At 43.8% G+C, this 22,776-nt stretch overlaps 3 protein-coding genes across 4 annotated transcripts in view; 1 reads left to right on the forward strand and 2 right to left on the reverse strand.

Annotated features, from left to right (window-relative positions):
* Positions 1-3,924, reverse strand: part of LOC106821359 (gamma-tubulin complex component 5-like) — a 30,037-nt gene extending 26,113 nt beyond the window's left edge. The window contains exons 1-2 of the mRNA XM_014826121.1: positions 3,809-3,924; positions 152-258 (exon numbers count right to left, since the gene is read on the reverse strand). Of these exons, the coding sequence (XP_014681607.1) occupies positions 152-258; positions 3,809-3,880 (179 nt within the window). The 5' untranslated portion in view covers positions 3,881-3,924. The remainder of the gene's footprint in view (positions 1-151; positions 259-3,808) is intronic.
* An 826-nt stretch (positions 3,925-4,750) lies between these two features.
* LOC106821370 lies at positions 4,751-8,889 on the forward strand. Its single transcript, XM_014826137.1, has 3 exons — positions 4,751-4,858; positions 5,657-5,740; positions 7,801-8,889. Exon 3 carries the CDS (start codon positions 7,818-7,820, stop codon positions 8,541-8,543), a length of 726 nt encoding a protein of 241 aa, XP_014681623.1. The 5' UTR covers positions 4,751-4,858; positions 5,657-5,740; positions 7,801-7,817; the 3' UTR covers positions 8,544-8,889.
* A 2,270-nt stretch (positions 8,890-11,159) lies between these two features.
* LOC106821375 overlaps positions 11,160-22,776 on the reverse strand; it is an 18,178-nt gene continuing 6,561 nt past the window's right edge. Inside the window, exons 4-12 of one of the 2 annotated variants that reach the window (XM_014826142.1) lie at positions 17,204-22,776; positions 16,752-16,841; positions 16,180-16,341; positions 15,828-15,923; positions 15,404-15,514; positions 14,548-14,930; positions 14,084-14,264; positions 13,613-13,745; positions 11,160-13,098 (exon numbers count right to left, since the gene is read on the reverse strand). The exon at positions 17,204-22,776 is cut by the window's right edge and continues 213 nt beyond it. In XM_014826142.1, the coding sequence (XP_014681628.1) occupies positions 13,032-13,098; positions 13,613-13,745; positions 14,084-14,264; positions 14,548-14,930; positions 15,404-15,514; positions 15,828-15,923; positions 16,180-16,341; positions 16,752-16,841; positions 17,204-22,776 (6,796 nt within the window). In that variant the 3' untranslated portion in view covers positions 11,160-13,031. The remainder of the gene's footprint in view (positions 13,099-13,612; positions 13,746-14,083; positions 14,265-14,547; positions 14,931-15,403; positions 15,515-15,827; positions 15,924-16,179; positions 16,342-16,751; positions 16,842-17,203) is intronic. The other variant, XM_014826143.1, reaches the window with a different exon arrangement.

Consider the following 22,776-nt stretch of genomic DNA (forward strand, 5'->3'; position numbering starts at 1 on the left):
TACATTAGATAATCCATAGAAAACATTTTAATATTTGTTGCGATAAACATATATTCAAGAGCTGATAATAACATACATAAAACTCTGTTGTAATGCATTCTTGGTATTATACAAGTATCTCTATAGAGGTTCTGATTTGGGAAGGGCTTACCCTTTTAGCGTCCTTGTGATCTTGTGACTATCTACATCTAAAAAGCGATGATATCGAAAGTTTGAGCTGACGAAGTCTGAGCAAATCTGAAAGTTCTCGTCGCAGGCCTGTAAATGTGCAGAATGATTTTTTTAGCAAAATAAAATTGAGTCGAGAATTTTTTTTTCTCCGAATATTACAAAAATGTAGACTACTTACACAACGTCATGCAGTACATGTGAAAAAAGAGTTGAGTGTGACTGCCAGAACAGGTAGAAGGCAATGTTGATTGGTTGGGGATGGGGTTGGGATGAGGACAGGGTAGAGGGGGCAAGGAGAGACTAAAATTAATAAAATATTTGAAGTTTTTCAAATATCGTACAAGATAAAACAAGTTATAAGATAAGGTCAAGGAACTAGAGGTAATGGAGTAGACAGAGTCAGGGGCGAAGAATGGCCTTTAGGTGAATTAGGCTTTAGGCAAAAGCAAGCGAAGTAAATGCTTGTGGTCTACTGCTTGTTGAGTGCATAGTTTGGTACATGAGAAAAATATGTGTACACATTATATCATATTTATGTCTAGCTCCAAGAAACGGTCTTGCTAGGATCAGAAGACATAATATGTATAGACAATCAATCGCACAGCCTCGTCGGGCAAGTCTAGTTCATGTAACTGAAATAGTTTGTTTTATATAAACTGGAGATGCTTAAAAAGTGAACTTGTTAAATAGTAAAGCTTATTAGCTATACTAATGCTAACAATGAGGATGAGCTTGCACCTTGAAATGTTGCTTATGCAATCATTTGAGTCAAATAAATAGCCCAAATTTGCCAGGCAACTTATAGCGAGCTCAGGATTGAGTTTAGAGAGGTGAGAGCCAACTCGTTTCTTTGTTGGCTAAAGCATGTTTTTGTAGCACAGCCTGTAGCACAGGTTTAATAGCACAACACACTCTGTCTTGCTGCAAGTGCATTGAGATAGTGATGGGTAGAGAATTCAAAATACCATACAACACCTAGTAGTACAGTAAAATCCCGATTTTACGCAAATTCAGATATAACGCGATGAGTCATTGGACCTTGTTTTGCTTTTTCCGGAACTGAAGTTTTTTGGCGAGTTAAGCCGGCCTTAGGTCGAAGCGACGATCATAGATCGCGCAACTAAATAAGTTTACATGACTTGTTGTTTTGACTGTATCATATATGCATTGTTTCATTTGCATTGTTCGCTTTTATGCATTGTTCGCTGTACGCTGATTTTCTTGAACTTCGATTTAGCGCAACCCCGCTTTTTTCACGATGACATTTTATGGACCTCAACGAACTCGTTATAATGGGACCACACAGTATGTAGACTGTACTGCTACTAGTACTGAATTAAGTCATTAGTGAACTGAAGAAGTCAGTATCTATCTATCTATGCATATGCCATGGTAATGGTTACGTCAATGATCTAAGAAAGTCAGACACATACTGTCTTGACCACAGGCACTTGGAACATAGAGCTATATTGTATATATTCATGTGTAAGTGTGCATAGCGTGCAGCAGTGTAGCAGCGTGCATTCGGTGGGTGCGTGTTTGCTGAGCATTTGCAGCACACGACTTGTCGCTAATAATATAGGTGAATGAAAGTAGAGAAACATTAAGACTTTGGTAGTAAATAGATTTCGTATTTATTTAGCATTATATTTTATTGAAACGCTCCAAGTGCCTGTGGTCACAGGCACTTGGAACGTCTCAATAAAAAAAGGGTAAATAAACACGAAATGTATTTATTACCAGTCTTAATGTTTTCTACTCTATTTTGCCTATAATCACCTGTAAATGCCGGTCAAATGCTCATCTGCAACACACAAGTACGCCGCACGCTAACTGCTGCACACCGACACATAAATATATAGTTATAACTTATATATTTATATATTTATGTGTCAGTGTGCACTGCGCAGCAGCTAGCGTGCGGTGTACTTGTGTGTTGCAGATGAGAATTTGGACGGCATTTACAGAAAATTGTCAACAATAGGCAAAAGAGAGTAGAGAAACATTATGATTAAGACTTTGGTAGTAAATAGATTTCATATTTATTTGGCAGTGTCTAAACAACCGGACCCGGTTTCGGAGTCTTGAAAACTAAACAACCGGCTCTCTTCTCTGATTGGTCAGTTTCCGAACATAACACTATTAACAGGACAAATATATAATAGGACAATGTTAAATGCAACACATAAAGAAATATATTTAATTCCAAACATAAACAAAAGTTACAGAACAAATAAATGCAGAAACAAATAAAATACAAAGAAATACACAAAGCAGAGAAAAATAAAAACATCTTATGTGGTTCGAACATGGTCCGTTACTATCACGAAGCGAAAGACCTACCGCTTAGCTACTCAGACCTACTTGAAAGTAGTGGATATAGACCCTAACCCTAACCCAAACCCTAATGCTAATCCTAACCCTATCCCTAATTCTAAAATAAAATAAAATTAGCCAACAATAATAAAAAATATAATAAATAAGTGACAAAATTAGCCAATCAGAGAAAAGAGCCAATTGTTTAGTTTTCAGGACTCCGAAACCGGATCTGGTTGTTTAGACACTTCCTATTTATTTAGCATTATATTTTATTGAAACGCTCCAAGTGCCTGTCTCAGTGTCTGTGCCTGTGCCTGTGCCGGTCTTGACAAGGTACTCAACGACAGCCATAAGTTGTGCTGATAGGGTCTATGACCCCCAGAGTACTATCGGAGGGTACCCTACCCTGGGTACGGTTCGATAGGTTCAAGGATAGAGATGATGTCCAGGACGGTGATTGGATAGGATGATGTTTATTACTGGACATGCTCTCTATCCTTGAGCATAAGTTGCATGCATAACGCACGATGAGTAGGCTAGTAGTAGTGCAGATGGGGTCGTTGTCGTATCAGGTACTACAGATATGTACCCGAGGTATAGTTTTAGGTTGTTTACAGTTTAGTATTAATAGTAATACTATTATGTTTATATATTTTTATATGCGGTATGTTTAGGGTTAGGGTTAAGGTTAGGGTTAGGGTACACTTCTGTAGTACAAGTCTGGTACACTTTGTGTATACATATATCATGTACATCGTGTACATATCTGTAGACTGTACAGTGTACTACTGAGTAGTCCTACTGTACTCTGTAGTACTACCTCAGGTACCGCTGATACTGATAGGGTCTATGTCCCCCAGGGTACTGCCGGAACGTACCCTGGGTACGGTCCGGTATACCGGAACGTACCCTGGTAGTGGTATTAAATACTACTAGTACTATCTAATATGCCGGACCGTACCTTGCCTACTCCACTAACGAGTCTAGGGAGTTGCCTACGCCTACTCCCTAACCATAACCCTAACCCTAACCATATCAGCTAGATAGTTACCAGGGTACGTTCCGGTAACGTCCGGACTGTACCCAGGGTACGTTCCGGCAGTACCCTGGGGGACATAGACCCTATCACTATCACTATCAGTATCACTGTCAGTGTCAGACGGTAAGGAGACGTCACTCAGTAATCTGAGGCTGATACGACAACGACCCCTTGACTCAGTAGTAGTACTAGTAGTAGTATGCCTAACTGTAATCATAGGCACTTGCACTACCGCATAGTAGCACCCTAATGCTTTAATGTAACTAATATTGTACTTACAACGAACCCAGTTAACCGTGTGATTAACTTTTTCGTGACATCTTCGGTTTTACTATTTAACTTTGCCGCCATTTTGCCGGTACATGGAAACAACGGAACGGACCGAAACGGTATCTATTTCAGTATTGTCCATGTGCGCAGGTATATATAAATAAATGTATCATTTTCAATGCAATCTTGGAGTAGTCATTCTGATTACTCAAATGATTATTCCAAGTTGCAATTTGCTCACATTCTGACACACGCGCACGTGTCTGCGCGCACGCACAGACAAACACGCTACATGCACGCACACGCAGGCACACACGTGCACACGCGAACGCAAAATAAATGTTATTACACTAGCTATATACAGTTCTAGCTTATACTTCTAGCTTATACTTCTAGCTGGTATAATATCATACATGTTTAATACAATTGTAAATTGAAAAATAGAATTTCCAACCTATTTCTTATGCGTTTTATTGTTACTGCACCATGCAAACAAATCACAAGGATGAAGTCGACAAGAACAACAAGAAAGCCACGCAGAAAGAGAAATTCATGTGTGTAGGTAATCTAGGAATGAAATGAGAAAAAATAATTATATAATATAAAAGTTCAAATTTAATTTACAGTTAATATAGTTCAATAAAACCGGTTCAATAAGTTAACTAAAATAGTTCAATAAAAGCTAAAGAGTCGGTCTCTTTTCAGTCCGTTCCAGGTCGTTTTGGTCTTTCTTTATACCAACATTTTCATAATGCCCCTTTGAAGAGCTTCTTCACGACAGATTGATAATTTATAACACGCTTCACAAGAAGTTTCTACCTACGAAATTTTAAGCTAATATAATTAATATTATTTAATTGTTTCTCAAGTATAACTACTTTCTAATTAAACTATTTTTTGTACATTCAATTGTTTTTTCCCAACAGTTAGATTGCGAGAGCGCATCTACTAAGAGGTCCACAAACAAATTTCTAAATTCCAAGTAAATGAATGGAACTGAAAGAAAATAATTGCCGGTTAAAATGGCATAGAAAAGACATTAGTGTAACATAAAGCAGTGTACGTTATTATAACTATTGAAACCATGAATTAAAAATAGTTTATTTGTAGGCCTAATGGCAACGCCTCGAATGAATGAGTAGATGTATCATGTAAATAGTTCATTTTGAAAATGTAAAATGATTTTAGTTTTTACGCGTTTCCAGCAAATGTCGTAGGCCTAGACCGATCATTTATTACTATTAGTATTACTATTAGTAAATTGTGCCTAATGTCTTGTTATTTGTCGCTAAATAAATTAATGTGAGTTTAGCGGTAAGGGTGCAAATCCTCTTTAGGCACCTTAGGTATCACGAAGTGATGCACAGATTTCTGTGTATCATCAACTGATGTAGCTCTAGTACTATAGCCCGCTTACATTGACTGCCGCTGGCGGCTACTAGAGCTACAACTAATGCACAGACTTTCCGTATATCAAGGAATGATGCAAAAACCCTAGCCCGACCAGGCTGTGCGACGGATTGTCTATACAGATCGGATTGTCTATACGGATTGTCTAGGGTATCCTAACCCTAGCGATACCGTTTCTTGGAGCTACAAAAACCCTAACCCTAACCCTAAGTCATAAAGTATAACCTTAGGTATCACGAAGTGTGTTAGGGTTAAGGTTTTTGCATCATTCCTTGGATATACGGAAAGTCTGTGCATCAGTTGATGATAGACAGAAATCTGTGCATCACTTCGTGATACCTAAGGTGCCTAAAGTGGATTTGCGCCGATAGGGCCTAGGTTAGACTGAATTTGGTTATTCGTACGTATTCAATATTGTTCATGCTGATTTTTGCTGTTAATGCTTAGTCGGAGAGGAATTTTCGCTGGAGAATCAAGCCAGTTGATGTAAATGGCACGACCTGAGGGATAATCATAACCCATTCAATCACGGTAGGTGAATTTCTTAATTTGACCTCTCTCTCTTTTCACAAGCCATATGAGTAAGAATTGTCGGAGGTTGTATTCAATCAAGAGCTAATAATACCTAGAGTGTACAACGGAAAAACGGGAAAATAGTGCTATTTCACGACTACATTATTCTACTTTGCCTGCGAGTCTAGAATAATTTCATGGTATTGCATTAAGCAGAATTCCTTGCTCTCTACAACAAGACCAACTGCTTGTCAATACGATACTCCTAGGCGGAGATATCGGCTCCTAAACCTCCCCTCCCACATGCCTTACGCCGCTTCGCATCCACTTTATTCAGCAACCTACACGCGTCTAAGCATTTTGGCTATCGGTTTTCGTCACCGCTTGGAGCACTGATAATTGATGTCACATGCCCAAATTTGGTACTGTTACTACACCATATATAGTAACTGAGCTGCGTTGTAAAAACTTGATGGAGCCGGCTCCACCATGACGGGCATTAGCCGTGCTAGGAAAGATAATGGAAGATAAGGGCATAGGCGATGCCCCCGAAAGTCATCTATGATAACCGAAGCACCGTTCATTCATAAAGTTATCGCGGAAAAACCGAACTTTCACGAAGCAATGCTTAGACGCGTGTAGGTAGCTGAATAAAGTGGATGCGAAGCGGCGTAAGGCATGTGGGAGGGGAGGTTTAGGAGCCGATATCTCCGCCTAGGAGTATCGTATTGACAAGCGGTTGGTCTTGTTGTAGAGAGCAAGGAATTCTGCTTAATGCAATACCATGAAATTATTCTAGACTCGCAGGCAAAGTAGAATAATGTAGTTGTGAAATAGCACTATTTTCCCGTTTTTCCGTTGTACACTCTAGGTATTATTAGCTCTTGATGCAATGTATATCATTAGTTTCACAAACCGAACTCGCGTCAACGGTCGCACGCACTCACCTAAGGGAATAGCTTGAATGTACAGTAAAACTCGCGTAAGTCGACATCGTCTAAGTCGTCAATTCACGTAAGTCGACATGGAAGTCAAAGTCCTGATTCGTTCTCATAGTAAATCCATTGGAATAGCCTCGCCTAAGTCGACATTTATAAGTCGTCATTATGTACAGGTCGACGCCCTCAGACAGGTCCCATATAATACAAACAACAATAATTTCCCATCTGTAAGTCGACAACAGAAATGCCGATGGCGCAGTGTACGGTCTAGGGAATGCACTTGCTGGCTGTCGCAGACGGATTGTTTGAATCGAATTGTTTGCTTGGACGCATTGTGTTTTTTTCCAGCTCGCAGTTCGCACACCCCCAGATTCCCCACTGTATACAGGGTATTATATAGTGTATGCAGCCCAATGCAGGGTGCGAAATTAACGCGATTCCGGATCGAGTCAAATACTCCCTGATTTACTGTCAGACTCCCTGATTTGACATTATGCAGGAGTCCATGTGACTCCCTGAAAATTAATTCTGCTATACAGTACAAACCCAGTTAGTACAATCCCCAATAGTTCATTCCAGAGCACGGCCTCGCGGAATTGCCGTATTTTTTTCAGCAAGTATTCCAAGAAAATTTGGCAGACGTGCACCGCAAATGTCCTGCTATGCAAGGCAGCTAATGCAGTGTATACGCGCATTACATACATTGTATAAGTCTACAAAATGACGACTTACGCTTAAGTCGTCATTTTCGTAAGTCAACACAAATATGCTGGTCCCAAATGTGTCGACTTATGCGAGTTTTACTGTATAATGAAATAATACGTATATCATAATTATCATAATTGTTATACATTATCTAGTAAACCAAGAAAAAGTTTACTACTCTGGTTTCACCTGTTATTTATATATATTATTCCTTATCTTGTATTTTTGGCATCATGTAGTTATTCCGTAATCTACTGGAGTGGGGTGACTGGAAGACTGAATTGTCATTTTGCGCTCCATCATTGCTATTTATTTAGTTTTATTTGTTTTAAATTCATCAGCATTGCCAATTAATTTGTTTAACTAATACCATACCTTCAAAATGTGATTCACAAGTGTAAATCAAGTCGATCGAATTGAATTGAATTGCAGCGTCATGCTCCCGTGACATGGAGAGAGTTAGTGCCTGCTACTGCTGCCATGGAAACAGCCCACCGCCAGCATCGACAAGTTCCTGTCCGTTGCCGTCGGCGATGGACATCGACAGCGCCCTGCACGAGTTGGGCATGCTCAGCACGGTGACGGAGAGCCGGCGGCAGTTCCTGCGCGAGCGCGAGTGCGCGCGAGAGCCCAAGCCCAGTAGCAACCCCAACAGCCCGGCGAAACCCGGTTTCCGCGTGCTGCACATGAATTCGCAGTACGTCACCGGGCTGCTCGTCGCGCCCGCCAGCGCCGCCGTTCGGACGGGACGCACAAAGTCGCTGCGCGGACTGAGGGAGCGGAACCGCAACGTCGGCGCCCCCTACGCACGCGCGGACGCCGCTGCGGCAGTGGCGGCAGGTCCTGGCAAGTCGGCGGGAAGAATGAGGTCCGCGCGGCGGTTCAAGCGGCCGTACCAGGTGCCGTGGCACGACTCGGCGCACACCACCGCTCGCGACGCGTCGGCGCCGCCGCCCGTCGATCCGCCGCCGCCGGCGAGGGAGCGTAACATATCAGAGTCGTCCGAGTTGCCGCAGTGGGAGCCGGCCGGCTTTGCAAGGTCGAAATCTCTCGACGACCTTCGCGTTGACCTTGGGAAGCTGCTCGAGGTGCCGGCCGAAGGTCGCAGCGTGGTGCGAGACAAGAAAGAGATCGACAAGGTCTCGCAGCATCTTCAGAATTTACAGGTTAAATAGCGCTCGCGGGGATATTTATTTCGGAGTGGGTAACTTACTAGGGGTTAGTGTTGTTTCGATGTGAGAGGGGCATAGAGAGAGCTACAGACATCTTTAGCAGTTTTTACCTTGTAGTTTACGTTTTAAATTTGCCTGTGGTTTCTCGGAAATAGATCTGAACAACACCGTCTACTTCTATTTGATGTTCTATCGACAATTTCATCATTTACAATTATTGTAAGTGTATGACCAAGTGTTGAATTTTGTCTACACTTTTCCTGTGTGCTATAATAATGGCCCTGTCACATCTTGACGATTTAGCCAGCGTATGCCGACGTATGAAAAATTTGGCGAATACGCTGGCGTACGTCGAATAAGTTATGGGTAAGTTTTGTATAAGTTAAGAGCACGCTGAAGCACTCTAAAGCACACTGAAGCACGCTGAAGCACGCTGAAGCACGCTGGTATACGTCGTAGTACGGCGAGGTCGCCGGAATCTTTTTTGCATACACAAACATTTTCGACGTATACCAGCGTATGCCCATACGTCCCGCATACGCGTGCCATAAGTTGTAGGTATGTTATGCGATCGTTGACACACGTTCACACACGTTACTTGTAAGTTACTCATAAGTCGAAATACGTCGAGATAATGTCTAGCGTACCCAAAACTTATTTCTAACCTATGAGTAACGTGCTTTGAACCTATGTGTAACTTATATCGAACTTATCTCCAACGCATATTGACGTATGTAGACGTATTTGAAGTGTTCCGGACGACCACAGAATTTACTGAACGTGTTTCTAACTTACAGCTACCGTATAATATGGCGTATTGGCAGCGTTTAGGGGAATTGGTATATAAAAATGGTATTGGCATGTTGATACTGCGACGGTGATGTTGATACTGCGGTGTCTAGTGCGGTTATGAATTGAATCGTCGAGCGGCTGCCTTTTTATAGGCTAAGACACGTGATCGTCGGCGATACGCTGCCGCTCGCTATGCATAAGTTAGACTATCGTTGGGCATAAGTTGTGAACGCCGGCAACACGCTAAGCATTTGTTGGTATAAGTTATCTATAAGTTATCGAAACGTTCTATATACGTTACTAATACGTTATGTATACGTCCAACTCGTTATGAATACGCTATGTATACGCCCAAAATTAAAAAAAGCATCGATAGTTCAGCGTATGCCAGCGTTTTAGAGAAATTTTGATACGTCGGTATACGCTGGCTTTCATACGGTGGTGTGACAGCGCCATTAGATGTGCAGTTTTGTTCTGGATAGGAATTTATTAGCATTTGTGTCTTGATTCATTGCGTTAAACTAGGTTATCAATTCCCACCTGGTCACAAATAAGTAACTTACAAGGGCAATGGCACTGTTGCTGGTCCCCAGGGGCCCCAGAGGGTTATTATGGTTGTTTGGTGAATGTTATTTGGTTGCGTTTTTAAGTATGAGATGTACACATTATAATTCTTCATTTCACATTGTTATTGAAGTTTGCTGGTTTTTGCTTGGATTAATGTGAACTCAAACTCCCTAACAAACAACAAAATTACTGATTGCCATGAGCAAGACTGGATCTGACATGTGAAGTATAATGGTATACTGAATGGCATGTGCTGAATTCCCGAAATGTTGGAAATTTGATTTCCCAAAATAAAAAGGGCCGATTTTGCTGTATGTTATATTATAACTATTGACTTAAAACGAATAATTTTACTGAACGCCATTATACTAGGGGATTTCCTACTTTAATCTCAATAATTTATCGCTTGTTGTTTTTTGGAAATCGCCTATGAATGCATCATTACACCATATGAAATTCCGTTTCATATTGTGTAGATTTTTGTAGGGTAAAAAGTTTGATGACGTGTATCAGACAAACGGTTAGACGAGTAATGTGATAAGGGAACAGATGATATTTGTTATGAATTGTTACAAATTTTAGTAGCATAATACGAGATAACGTAGAAGAACTTTTGATAAAAAAACACATCTAGGTACTGTTTTTCATGCAATTTTGTAGTGAATATTTACGTGATGCTTCTATGCATATGTACATGTTTTGGTTGTATAACTATTAACATAATATATGTAATGTCTACTGAAATTCTGTTTTAAAAGTTAATGGAGATACATAACGTTCCTAAATAATGTGGATTTCTCACCATATAACTACGTGCAGTGACCATGAATTAACATACCTACAGAGTGAACGATAGATGCTAAAGAGTTGACTACATGTGTGTTAATAAATTATCTTGACTTGTGCACATGATACGTTGTGCCAGTGATTTACGCTCGTTTTCTCCCCTGTTGACATTCAAGCAGTGCGCAGTAACAGTAATAGCGGTAAGTTAGTAGCATTTAAGAGTATTTCTTCGGTAAGTGGAAGTGAAACCATATGCATTGGTTTATCAACGAAAGATATTCAAGACATGACTGTAAAATAATTGATTGACTGTCATTTCACCAGGAGTGTATAATATAGATTATATCTAGATAGATCTATCTTATACACTCCTGACTTAGTCGTCATCGTTGCTGATCACTTCATGTAATCGATTTAGTTATGTCAATGGATTTATATCAGAGGAAAACTAGAAAAAAATAGATTAAAACCAGGTTCGGCTTCAAATGTTTATTTTATCACTTTCCATTAAAAATATATGTAAATTTATACAATTGCCTTAGATACAGACTGAGTTTCATCTACCCTGTATTATTTACATACAAATGTGAGTAACAAATAGAATACACTAGCTTTGCTCTTCGCGTGTCTGTGTTACCGGTAAGACATATATTTACATTGACAGATTTGGCTTTAATTATATATTATATGAAGACATTTGCCAGCTAGTAAATTGCTAATACTGATTTTATACATGCCCACCATTGAACAAGACTTTACATGCGGGCGGCATCGTTGGCACAATGGAAACATATACTCTATTCACAACACAACATTAAGCATTCATACATTTGTAATAACCGCATATCATTCAATCGTAATCACACACACAAATAATATTTGAACTAGGTCACACACTCGCGCGCGCATACACGCAAACACTATCCCTTCTCCTAGATATCGCCCGTAGGCCTATATACACGATTTTTTGGCATTAGTGCGGCAAAAATAAAAAAAAGAACGAAACAAATAGACTAGACAAGCACACGCAATCAACACAGTAAGTACGGAATATACGAACACGACTAAACCACACCAGTGCATCTCGTTACCATAAGAATGGCCACGAGACTGCATGTTACGATCGATTTACTAGTGTCGGTCCCATTTTAGATGACTTTTGAAAAGCGCCTATTAGGCTGTAGAAAATGGCTTTGCAACAAAAGCGTCACGCAAGACAATTTTATAATGTAATTTAGCTTTGTCTTATAAGCTCATAACAAAAATTGTTAGCATATATCAAGGCAAAATGTGTTGTTATAACGCATGGTGATACGGATTCCAGTATAGATATGATATCCCGTTTCCAATGCATGTTTTTTTTATTATAAATAAACATGGGTGTGCTGTGTGAAGCTTAAACACGACTATTCTATCTAGGAAGTGACGTAGGGTATCTAGGATGATAATATAAGTAACAATCCATCAAATTATTTCTCTAACCTTTAATCTTAATGAAAGGATGTGATATTTACATTTAATAGTACTGAAAATTGTTAAACCACCTCTGTCGCACACACGTGTTTTTTTTGGCACCATACGGGTCATGAATGTTCACTCGCTTTTTTATTCCGGGAACTCACTGGCCGTTCAATGTTCCCGTTGGGGACCTTAGCTCCTGTTCCGGGCAATCCGTTGCCTCCCCTGCTCCTGCTGTTTATCAATAAGTTTACAGACGTTAATATGTTACGCTCCACCAGTTCACGTGTTTCTTTTTCACCTCCATCGCTTCTATCCACGTATAACAGAATGACTAACTTCATTACGTGGTTGACACATGTTCCTCTCGTCATTTTTTCTTACCGTGTAAAATCGCACGTATACTTTCTATATGCCTCGCTTGGAGTCCTATAATATTGCGGATTATCGGGATATGCCTTCAGAAGTCACGCGATACATGTTAAACCAGCTTATAATATTCGCTCAGGGCTTTGGTGTCGTTTGTTGTTTTAATTTTTATGGGCTTATACGGGTGTAAGTTTAATAGCCTCTGCACACATGCCAGCAGATGCACATGAAGGGGGAGTTATGAGGGAAATTTCCTCTCTCTTGTATTTCGAATTCAACCACTATTTGCGGCTGGTTACCGAACCTTACAGCAGTCAACCGTTACTACAACCTACAGCCGTATTTTTCGCGCTTTTTTTACGAAGCGTAGCTATACGACGCGGATTCGCTTGATGCTCCTGCGCTGTAGGTTTGCATTAGCGACTTAGCAGGTAGCGGTGTGTGTAGTCAGTGCTCAGAGGATTGGATCTGCCGAATGCAATCGCTCCACAGCGGCTCGTAGCATTTTCCTTGCACGAATCACGTACCCTGCGTTACTTCTGCTCGCACCCATTTCGAAATAGAATGTTGAAGTGCAGTCATCCATCTGTGAAGAGAAACGCTGCCTTAATACGCGCATTGCTATAGATGTTTCCATTTACATCCACTATATATTCTTACCTTAAGATCTAGCTAGTCATTATGTACTAGTGTTAGTTAGTAGTTCGCGCTTATACAGCAAAGACCGTGTACAATTGTATACGGTCTTTGGTCACAGCATAGATATATACAAACACATTTTGTATATATACATATATACACATATATTTGTAAATATTTATGGTTACAGCAAGGAAACAATTGTTGCCGCTGCGCAACGCGTGTAGAAATCACACTGAGCTGCATTTAATAACATAGTCATTACTTAATAATCTATCTCGCCAACCTATTTACCATCCTTATCTAATACATCATAACGTTTTATATATTATTATATACGTGTTATTGCGTATAACGTTATTACATATATTATATTGCAGCTCAGTGGTAAAAATAGTATACATTATACGTTATTATATAATGTTTAGTGGTAGAAATAGTCTGCTGGCCGGTAAGCTCACCTTTTGTGGCATTCTGCATTATCAGTGAAGAAACAGAAGGTTTGCAGATTCGGCTGCGTCGGTGTAAGCTCCAGGGTTGGTCTTTGTCTGATCTCTTTGGATGAAACTGTATACCCGTGCAAATGAAGGGCACCTGGAAATTAATGTAAAAGCTAATTATAATATATGTTAGAATGTTTAACTCTTCCCCTTCCTTCTCGCTCTCGCTCTACCTATCTCCCACCCCCTATCTCTATCTAGCTATCTCTCCCTCTCTCTCGCTCTCTCTTGCTCTCTCTCTCTCTTTTTTATCTCTCTCTCTCTCTGTCTCTCTCTTTCTCTCGCTCCCTCTCTTTTGTTATCTGCTGCAGCTGTCCCTTCCTCACGCCCGATATATTCATGTTCGCTTCGGAAATATTCCCCGACGAAACACATAATCCTGATATTATAACAGATAATAGCGGACATTATAACAGATAATAGCGTGCTCACCAGCTGCAGCGGTTGAGTTAGCGTTTGCGTAGAGGAACAAGCACGCATCCTTTAGTACTGCTAGGAATTGATGCCAGCGCCCGTGTAACTGTGCTGTGATGACACCGTGGTATTCTGGAGAGTCGATAGCGAGAGGTGACAACCCTGCTCTTCGACTGCAGCTCCTAAGCCAGGAATCACCCTAGATGTTAGAATAAAAGCATCGGTCATGTAATTGTTTTCTCGGAAAGTGTCACGATTATTAAAGTGCTTCATATCGGAATCAACTTTATGAATTTATTCAGAGGTGAACTTTGTTTAAAACATGGCAGTTTATAGTGATTGTAGCTTTTCGTGGCAACAGTTGTCAAATAAAAACCATAAAAACATTATCCAGAATTAAATTATCCATCAATAAGAAGTTATCCCTTTATGCATTTCCATAATAAAGTTGTCTTAAGTACACTTTTTGCAATGTAACTTACAGCATCCAGGATGAATGCAGCTTCTTGCAAGACTTGCATCCACGTGTCCATAGTTGTCTGTGAGTCAGGAGAGAGGTACCACGTCCTTTCCCCGTAGCGGGCCACCCGTAAACAGAACGGTCGGTTGCTATCCTTTAGATGCGTCACGGTACAACCGGAAACTTGCACCACTCCAACCGGGTCGCGGTCCTCCTCAGATCTATACAGATAGAGCGCGTTATCCTGTTTAAGGACGATCCAGCGGTGGCGCCATCTGGATGGAGTGCCGATGCCACCTAGTATATCCATGTAGCCACTGTACAGTATCTTCATCTCAAGGTCTATGTCGACTTGGTAGAAGTTGACACCTTGTGATGACACCTCCAGCACCAGTGGGTCTGGTCCTGAAAATGTAAGTGCGTTTTGCAAGTTCAGTTATATTTTAGAATGATGAAAGGGGTGTGCTGACATTAAATTGGTAATTATTGGCATATGTTATTAATGGATTATATCTACTAATGATATCATGACCGTTGCTAGCGGTAGAGACTATAATCAACGGGAAATGCTATCCCCGGGCGTGGAGGGACAGTACCGCAATGTGGCAGCACTAGTGTTAGGATTAGGGTTAGGATCAGGGTTAGGGTTACGGTTAGGGTTAGGAATATAAGGCCATGTCTAGTACGGAGGTATGACTGTGGAATCTTTGTGTGGAAGATTTGGACTTTGAAGTATATACGTCGACAGTATCACGTGACTGTCCCTCCACGCCCGGGGGATAGCAACACCCATAATCAACGCTGCACTATTATTTACTCCTGATATTATCTTGTCGTTCCCATTGTTAATATACGTTGAGTTGCTCATAACTTCCTACCTTTGATGGCCAACTGGACAACATCTCTGTGCGACATCTCTAGCACGTTGACCCCGTTCAAGGACAATATGGCATCGCCCACTCCTAGTCCCGCCTGTTCTGCTGCACCGCCTAATGGAATAATAACTTATTAGTGCTTTTTTGGTTTTCAACAAGATAATTTACAACTAGATTTGTTGTTATCACACGTGGTTCGTTGAAGCCTATATATATATATATATTATATATATATATCATGAAGGCCATCGCGTTCTAAATTATCGCGTATTCAGTTTTCAAATTTGCAGGGAATATATATTAGCTCTGAGTGCAATCGTGGGGACACCAACGAGCCCCCCCTCATGAACTCGTGACTCCGGTGTTACAGAGTTTAAAGATTGTGAAACAAGAAGAGCAATGGGGGTATTTTTTTTAATTAACTTGCCTTTGTCAACTTCAGCAACAATAACCGGATGACTGCCATGGATTCGGAAACCATATTCATTTTTCTTTTTTTGAACCAGCACAGTCTTGTCGTGGCCTACAGAATTAAGGTAACCGGGTAAAAGCACAACCTTCTATACCACGCGGCAATAACTAGTCTGGACTTAATTCCAAAAACTATACCCTTGTGACAATTGCCTGTAAGAATTGCTAGTTGTTTATTAAAATATATAATGAGCGTGTATTATATTAATAAATTAGTATTCAACATGAAATCAGGAGTCTATCAATATAGCATTGATAGACTCCTGATGAAATGAGGAGTGTCTGTGCTACATTTGGAATAATCTTACTGTAAGAGCACTTCTCTGGGCGTTGGTAAACAATGTTTGGTCGTTGGTGCAGCATCTCCTTTCTGAGGGCGGTGTAGCGCTCCCGAAACTCCTTCTCCGAGGCTGTAGAATCTTGGGAAAGTCTTCGACTATCTGCTGCTGCAGCTGAATCGCCTGGCGTGCCTGCGCCAATAGCAACGACCACATCATGACTCGCATCTACACGCAACATCGATTCAATTTAATTCAATTCAATTTACTTTATTTATACTTCTGAATTACGTTTTGGAGCTAACATATTAGTGTGAAACAAGTGACCATGCTGATACAATTAAAACAAATGAAACGAAATAAATAGAAGTGATGAAGGGCAAAATGACAATTTAATCTTCCAGTCAACCACTCCAGTGGGTGGCCTGAATCCATTCAACCTATAGTATTTGCCATTACATCTAGTCACACTAAACAGGTTATATACCACGCAGCGTAACTTTACGCTCTATTACATTTTTATGTACAGTCATCCCGTATATCGCGTACTTCCCTGCACCTAGATGGTTGTTGACAGTAAAGTTATGCGATCTTGATCTTACCATTATCATGAGTGCCAGAGGCGAGCTGCAGCTTGCTAGCATCTGAGTTATATATCCACGTTGAGGACAGGTATGGCCCAGCGTACACGTCTATAACAAGTGCGTAATAGTTGTATAGGCAAGCACCGACTGATCTCGATATACTAAGTTGGTATATGAAGATCAGTGACAACACAATGTAATGCATACAGGTGTGCGTGCGTGCGTGTGTGCGTGCGTGCGTGGGTGCGTGCATGCGTACGTGCGGGCGTGCGTGCTTGCTTGGGTGCGTAGGTGGCTGCGTGCATGGACAATACTTAATTAATATTATATCAAATGTCACGTTTTTGGGGCTTCAAACATCATAAAATGACATTAAATTAAATGACAATTGATTGTATGTAAAATAAATATAAGATAACTTATCCGATGCCGGATCACGATTACTATCGTGTTAATTATACGTAACTCACAGGTTTCAACGCCGGCCACTGCCCCTTCAGATGCTACTTTCGTGGACAGGTCTCTCTCTAGTTGCTGAACACTAGATGGCGCTGTCCTTTTCTCATCACTAGGTGGCACTGTTACTTGCCCCTTTGACAGATGTTTCGAAGACTTTGCTGGACTAGATGTTGTCTGGCCGTCCAAATTTTTAAGTTCTACCGTCTGAGGTGGACTGTGATTTAGTGGGCTGCTACTCGCCACAGTTATTACAGGTATCTGACCAACTTTTACTATTTCCGCAGACGCTGTTTTTGGCCGCACTGACTGCGAATTCTTTGGTCTTACAGCCTGCGGTGTGCTTGCCTCAACGACATTTATAACCGGGGCAGCACTGCCTGGAGTCGCTCCGTACTGGCTATGCGTTGATGGGACATTCGTTCTCGATCCCTGCTGCATTTGCTGCAATAGTAAGCTCTCAGAGTATCCAGGAAGGCCTGCCTCGGAGTATGCTGGTAGTGCTTCTGCTGCTTGTATTTGTGTCGGTGATGCTTGTATTGACGCGGCTGCGTCCGTATAGAGCGAACAGCTGCGATTCGGAATGTCACTTGCTGACGTGATCTGGTAGATCTCGTTGCGGGTATCTTGTGTGGGAGATGTGCACTGCCGTTCCATTGATTCCGTCATGGATTCTGACATTGACACGCTGCTATCGCACGTGAGAGTTCCGCTTCCGGATCGGGAGTAGAGTTGAAGACCGCCGTGCGCGTCGTCGATGTTTCTCTTGATGATCAACGTCCCGGTGCTGTTGGTCATGATGTCATCGTCCATGACGTCACTGTGAACTTGACTAGTCACGCTGTCGGTCATGACGGTGTCCGGTATGCTGATGGCTTGCACGGATTGCGTGGAGACGGTCTCCGGTGCTGGTCTTTCGTCGGTTATGATATCTGCTTCACTGTTTGGCCCGTCGGTGTCCAGTTTTATTTTCTTGTGAAGTGTGAGAGTGAAATTGTCGTTAATTCGTTTCATAATCGGTTCGGCTGTAGCTTGCTCCGGAGTCGGCGTGCGTCGTTTTGTAGACTTTTTACTTTTTGTTTCCTGAGATGCCTTCGTGATAGGTGAAGATCTAGCGGCTACGTCCTCCGTTGTCCAGTCATCTGCCTGAGTGTGCTTAGTTTCGCCGCCTTGACTATCTGGTGAGATGCGCTGGTGGCTTTGGTTTTCGTCAATGATTTCACACATTAGCGGTTGACCGTTGCCGTGCTCTGATGTGGACGAGTGCATGGTAAAAAGTGACGAGGTTACTGGCTGCAACGATACCGCGTCAGTTGACAGCTGTGTTGACTGGTGCATTACGTCCGACATTGGCGGCCTCGGCAAAGGTTCTGTAGGAGATTTACTGAGTGATCGTTTTATGCCAACCGGTGATAAGGTCGCCGACATCTGCGTGGTTTGAATTAGCCTCGATATGAGACTGTCCGGAGGCAAGTGTGCGGACTGATGTGCAATCTCTTCAAATGGAGACCTCGGCGCGCTCCCTAGCGGTGACTTACTTGACGACCTTTTTGTGTCGGCGGGTGACAGTGACCCTTTATGATCTGACAACAACGCAGACGATCTTTTCGAATCTGGCGACATTGTGGACGATCGTTTAGAATCGGGAGGTGAAAGCGAAATAGATACCGACAGACTTGTCTCTGTGCCTGGCGATATTGGTGGCGGTGTGTGGTTGGCTCTTTTCCCCTGAGAACCATTTAGTTTCTTCACGAGGCTCTCGGTAAGAAGAATCCTCTCTTTTGTCCCGTGCTGCCCAGCTGGCTTTGGCGATCGTTCTTGAGGAGGGTGATGTTGGTGGTGATGCTGCTGAAGTACACGCAGATCTAATGGCGGCGGCTTACGAGAGTCAACCACTGCTGGAACGGCGCCGTACTGAGGTGGGTTTCGAGGAGACCCGGGTAATGCGTGTTTCTCGCTCTCCGCTGCGCACATAGGAGAATCCAACACGGCTTGCGTGTAACAGCCGCGCATTTCTCGTTGTTGCAGAGTGTCCGCAGTTGCCTGTCTCTGCTGTTGCATGTGTGTAGGTGTCTGCGGTGTGCACGCATAATGATCCACGCGGTGGCGTGGGATGGGCGGTGTACCGCGGTTATCATCTGCGTGTTGCAACATAGGCGGATGTACCTTCACTCTTACTTCGGGCCTACAACGATCATCCTGATGCGGCTCATTGTATGCTTCCATGTGTGATCGCACGGGGGGACTTCTTTGTTGTTGCCTTGGAGGAATACCTTGATATGGATTGTACGGTGCTACCTGCGTTTCATATTGTAATGACGATAGTTCAATGTGCTGACCACCGTTGTTCTGTAGATGAGGATAGTTTCTATACGTTTGTTGAACATATTGCTGGTGGGAGTGGTCTGGATCATTCATATCTGAATGAATGACCTCTCTATATGGTCGGCCCTCGTCAATTTCATCGGTATAATGAATGCCTAAACTGTAATTACCAGCGTGGCTATCGATTGCACTGTCGGGCACGTTCGAATCGTGAGCAGTCACCGTAGCAACCGCGTGGTCTCTGTGCGTCATCTGGTGCCAATCGTACAACAATCTCTGTATTTCTGCTTGCGACACCAACTGCGGACTTCTCGTGCGCGGGATCGCGTACTGCACCTGATCGGACGATGTGGCCGTCTGGGCGTGTCTTACTTCGGGGTACACGAAATGCTGACTGTGAGTCTCAGACGGGTGTTGCCGGTACTGGCCGGCTTCGTGTGGAATGTGCTCTATGATGCTCACGGCTGTAGATTTCGTGGCGTATTGCACATCGCCTTCTGCGTAGGCTAGTGGCGTATGCACTAGAGGTTTATGCAGTACGGATTTCGGCGTAGTTACGGGTGGCACCCTTGGTGGCGCCTGATAGTGGTGATGGTGCATGTGATCGGCAACCATCGGCGAGTTTACGCTGCCGCTGTGCGCTGTTGTGTGCATGTGGGCCATCGGATGCCGTTGCGTGTACAAGTACCCCTGCGTTGTTGGGAGTACTGTGTGCGCTCTCGTGTCGTGCGCTAACGTAGAAGAGGTTAGCACAGTTCTAGAGTGAGGCAAATATTGACCACTTGGTATGGTGCTCTCGATTGGTCTCATCTCGTCTAGCATCATCTCCTGGTGGATGTTTTGACCGGGGATGGATTTCGACATTGGCACGTGGGGGCTTCGAGATCGTTCTCGTTTTATATGCTCCTTCTTTTCCTCTTTTTTTATTACCGATTTCAGTGAGGGTTTTTCCGTCTCAATGTGTTCGATGTGTCGGAGTCGCTCCTGTCTTGCCTTCGTGCCGACCATCTTCTCGGTTTTTCTGTTGTTCAACGCTGCCATTGCCATAGCAACCTGCTGTGTTTGCTCTGCCTCTGTCATTTTCAGCTCGCTGAGGTAGGACTCGATTGCGGCATGCTCTTGTTCCGTGAGTTGTTCCTTGTGTTGTTTCGGGGAGGCAGACAGCAGCCTATCGCACACATTATCGTTGGCATCGACAGACTCACATTTGTCCAGCTTCACAGCCTGCTGTGCGCGATCACTCGGGTCGTGTCTACCAGAGTCCGACTGCATTTGTAGCTGCGTCTCTGCTGTCTGCATCTGTTTAGCGATTGTCTCTGCTTTCAACTTCTCCGAGAGTTTATTGAAGAATGACGCGTTGTGTCGCTGCTGAGGTAGCTTGTATCGGAACGGATCGCCGTAGCGATTGTGTTGGCCGCTAAGGAATGTGTCGTACGGCGTCGCCCGCTGCTTCTGCTGCTTCGTTTTACTGCTAAGTTTCGAATTTTGGATCTTTTTGTAGATCTGGCTTATCTCCTTCTCGACTGCTTTGCGTTGCTTGCAAAGCTCGCACAGTCGCTGAATGGCTTGGCACATGTTACAGTTGGAGAACTTCTGTTGGGGTTCTATGCCTGCCTCTGTCTTCTGTTCGGCAGGTTTACTCTCTGTTGAGTCTGGCTTACCCTTGTTTTGTTCGTGGTCGGAGCCCGATGCAGGGCTCTTTGAGGAGCTATCAGATAGTGACTGATGTTCGGTCGAACCAATGTAAAACATCACATTCTCCTTGTCTGGGCACTGTGTGCCCACTGTTCTCGTTTCAATGAAGTAGCCAGCTCGCTTCCACCGGAGGTTTGAGAGCGGGTCTGACTTTCTGGACAATGATTCATATTTATAAGGCCCGATGTCTATGTGTGGTGGGTAGAGGTACGGATCGTTCTCACTTTCCACCGAGTCGTAATTATGGGTCAGCTGTTGAAGAGGAACTTTTGAGGCGACGGCACTTGCACTGTAATACGACACAAGCACGCTCGGTTCTCTCGGTTTGAAGATGCCTGGATGTCCGCAGTACATCTGGGAATGTGCCTTCCTGCTGTGCTTACCAAGACTGCCGTGCTTTTGAGCTACGGTGAGGTCTTGGTCTGGCATGAACTTCTTCGCTGACAAAACGGGCGAATATGAACCGTGGTGACTTTTTAGACCGGCTCTACCAAAACGCGATTCTAAACTTCCGGATTTCCGCCGTTTCGTCTCTTTCGACAGCGCCGATTTATGCCCTCTGTTATCCTTCTCTAGCGAATTGCTCTTGTCCGACGTCGGACTAGACGGACTCTCCGGTCGACTCGATCCAGTTTCGTAATGCAGCACTTTCGGTTTCAACGGCGGCGGCGGCTTCGTCATGTAGAGATAGTCGAGTCGTGGCCGGTAGCCGACGCGGCTCTGGTGCGCCGGTAGACTCGGTGACTGCTCGTGCGGCGGCTGCAGCGGCGTCGGCAAGCTACTCGACTTCATCTCCTGCAGGTCGCCGACGAACTCGCCGACGTCCGGTTCGTTGATGACGACTCTCGGCACGCGGTTGTTCTCGACTCTCGCGCTCGGCGCTACGCTCACGTCGCTGGCCGCCGGCGACACGTCGACGTGCTGCAGCGACGTCGTCGTCGTCGGCTGTTCGTCTTGCGAGTCCGGCTTGCGCTTGCGGAACATGCGCTCGAGACTACTGCGCAGTGAGTAGCGCTTCTGCGCGCCGACGTCAGCTTGCGGCTTCTCTAACCGCGGGCTCGCCTCGGACTCGCTCAGGCTCGTGTTCGTCTTCGACGACTTGCTCTGTACAAGATGGCCGGTGCTCGACTCGCCGAGGTTTCCCGCGGCGGCGTCGCTGTCGTCGCCACCATGCGGTAGCGTGTAGGACGCCTTCGGTTTCGGCTTGAAGATCGAACCGCCGAGTTTCTTTCGAAGCGAACTTCGCTCGCCGGGTTTGTGGTGAGAGTTTGCGGCTTTCTCGTCGCTGCTGCTGGCGGTCGGGTCGCCGACGTGGTACGTGTTCGGACGCGATCGCCGAAAGGCGTTCGACAGCCGCTGCCGTAGCGACGCCCTCTGCGGCGTTCCCTCTTCGGCTCTCTGTGGAACTTGCAGCGTGTTCTCGCTGATGTCCGATCCGCCCCCCGAAGATAGCGGTCGTTGCGTGATGCCCTCAGTCGACCCGACCACAGTGCCAATGACACCCGAGGTTCCAGGACTGACCGTTAGCTCCTGTGTCACTGGCACTGTGAGGACGGGAGTGACTGGC

This window comes from Priapulus caudatus, unplaced genomic scaffold, assembly GCF_000485595.1.
Source record: "Priapulus caudatus unplaced genomic scaffold, Priapulus_caudatus-5.0.1 Scaffold70, whole genome shotgun sequence".
NCBI classification, from domain to species: Eukaryota; Metazoa; Priapulida; class Priapulimorpha; order Priapulimorphida; family Priapulidae; genus Priapulus; species Priapulus caudatus.

Excerpts from the sequence above, each read along its gene's own strand:
- LOC106821370 (XM_014826137.1), top strand. The coding sequence starts at position 7,818 with ATGGAGAGAGTTAGTGCCTGCTACTGCTGCCATGGAAACAGCCCACCG.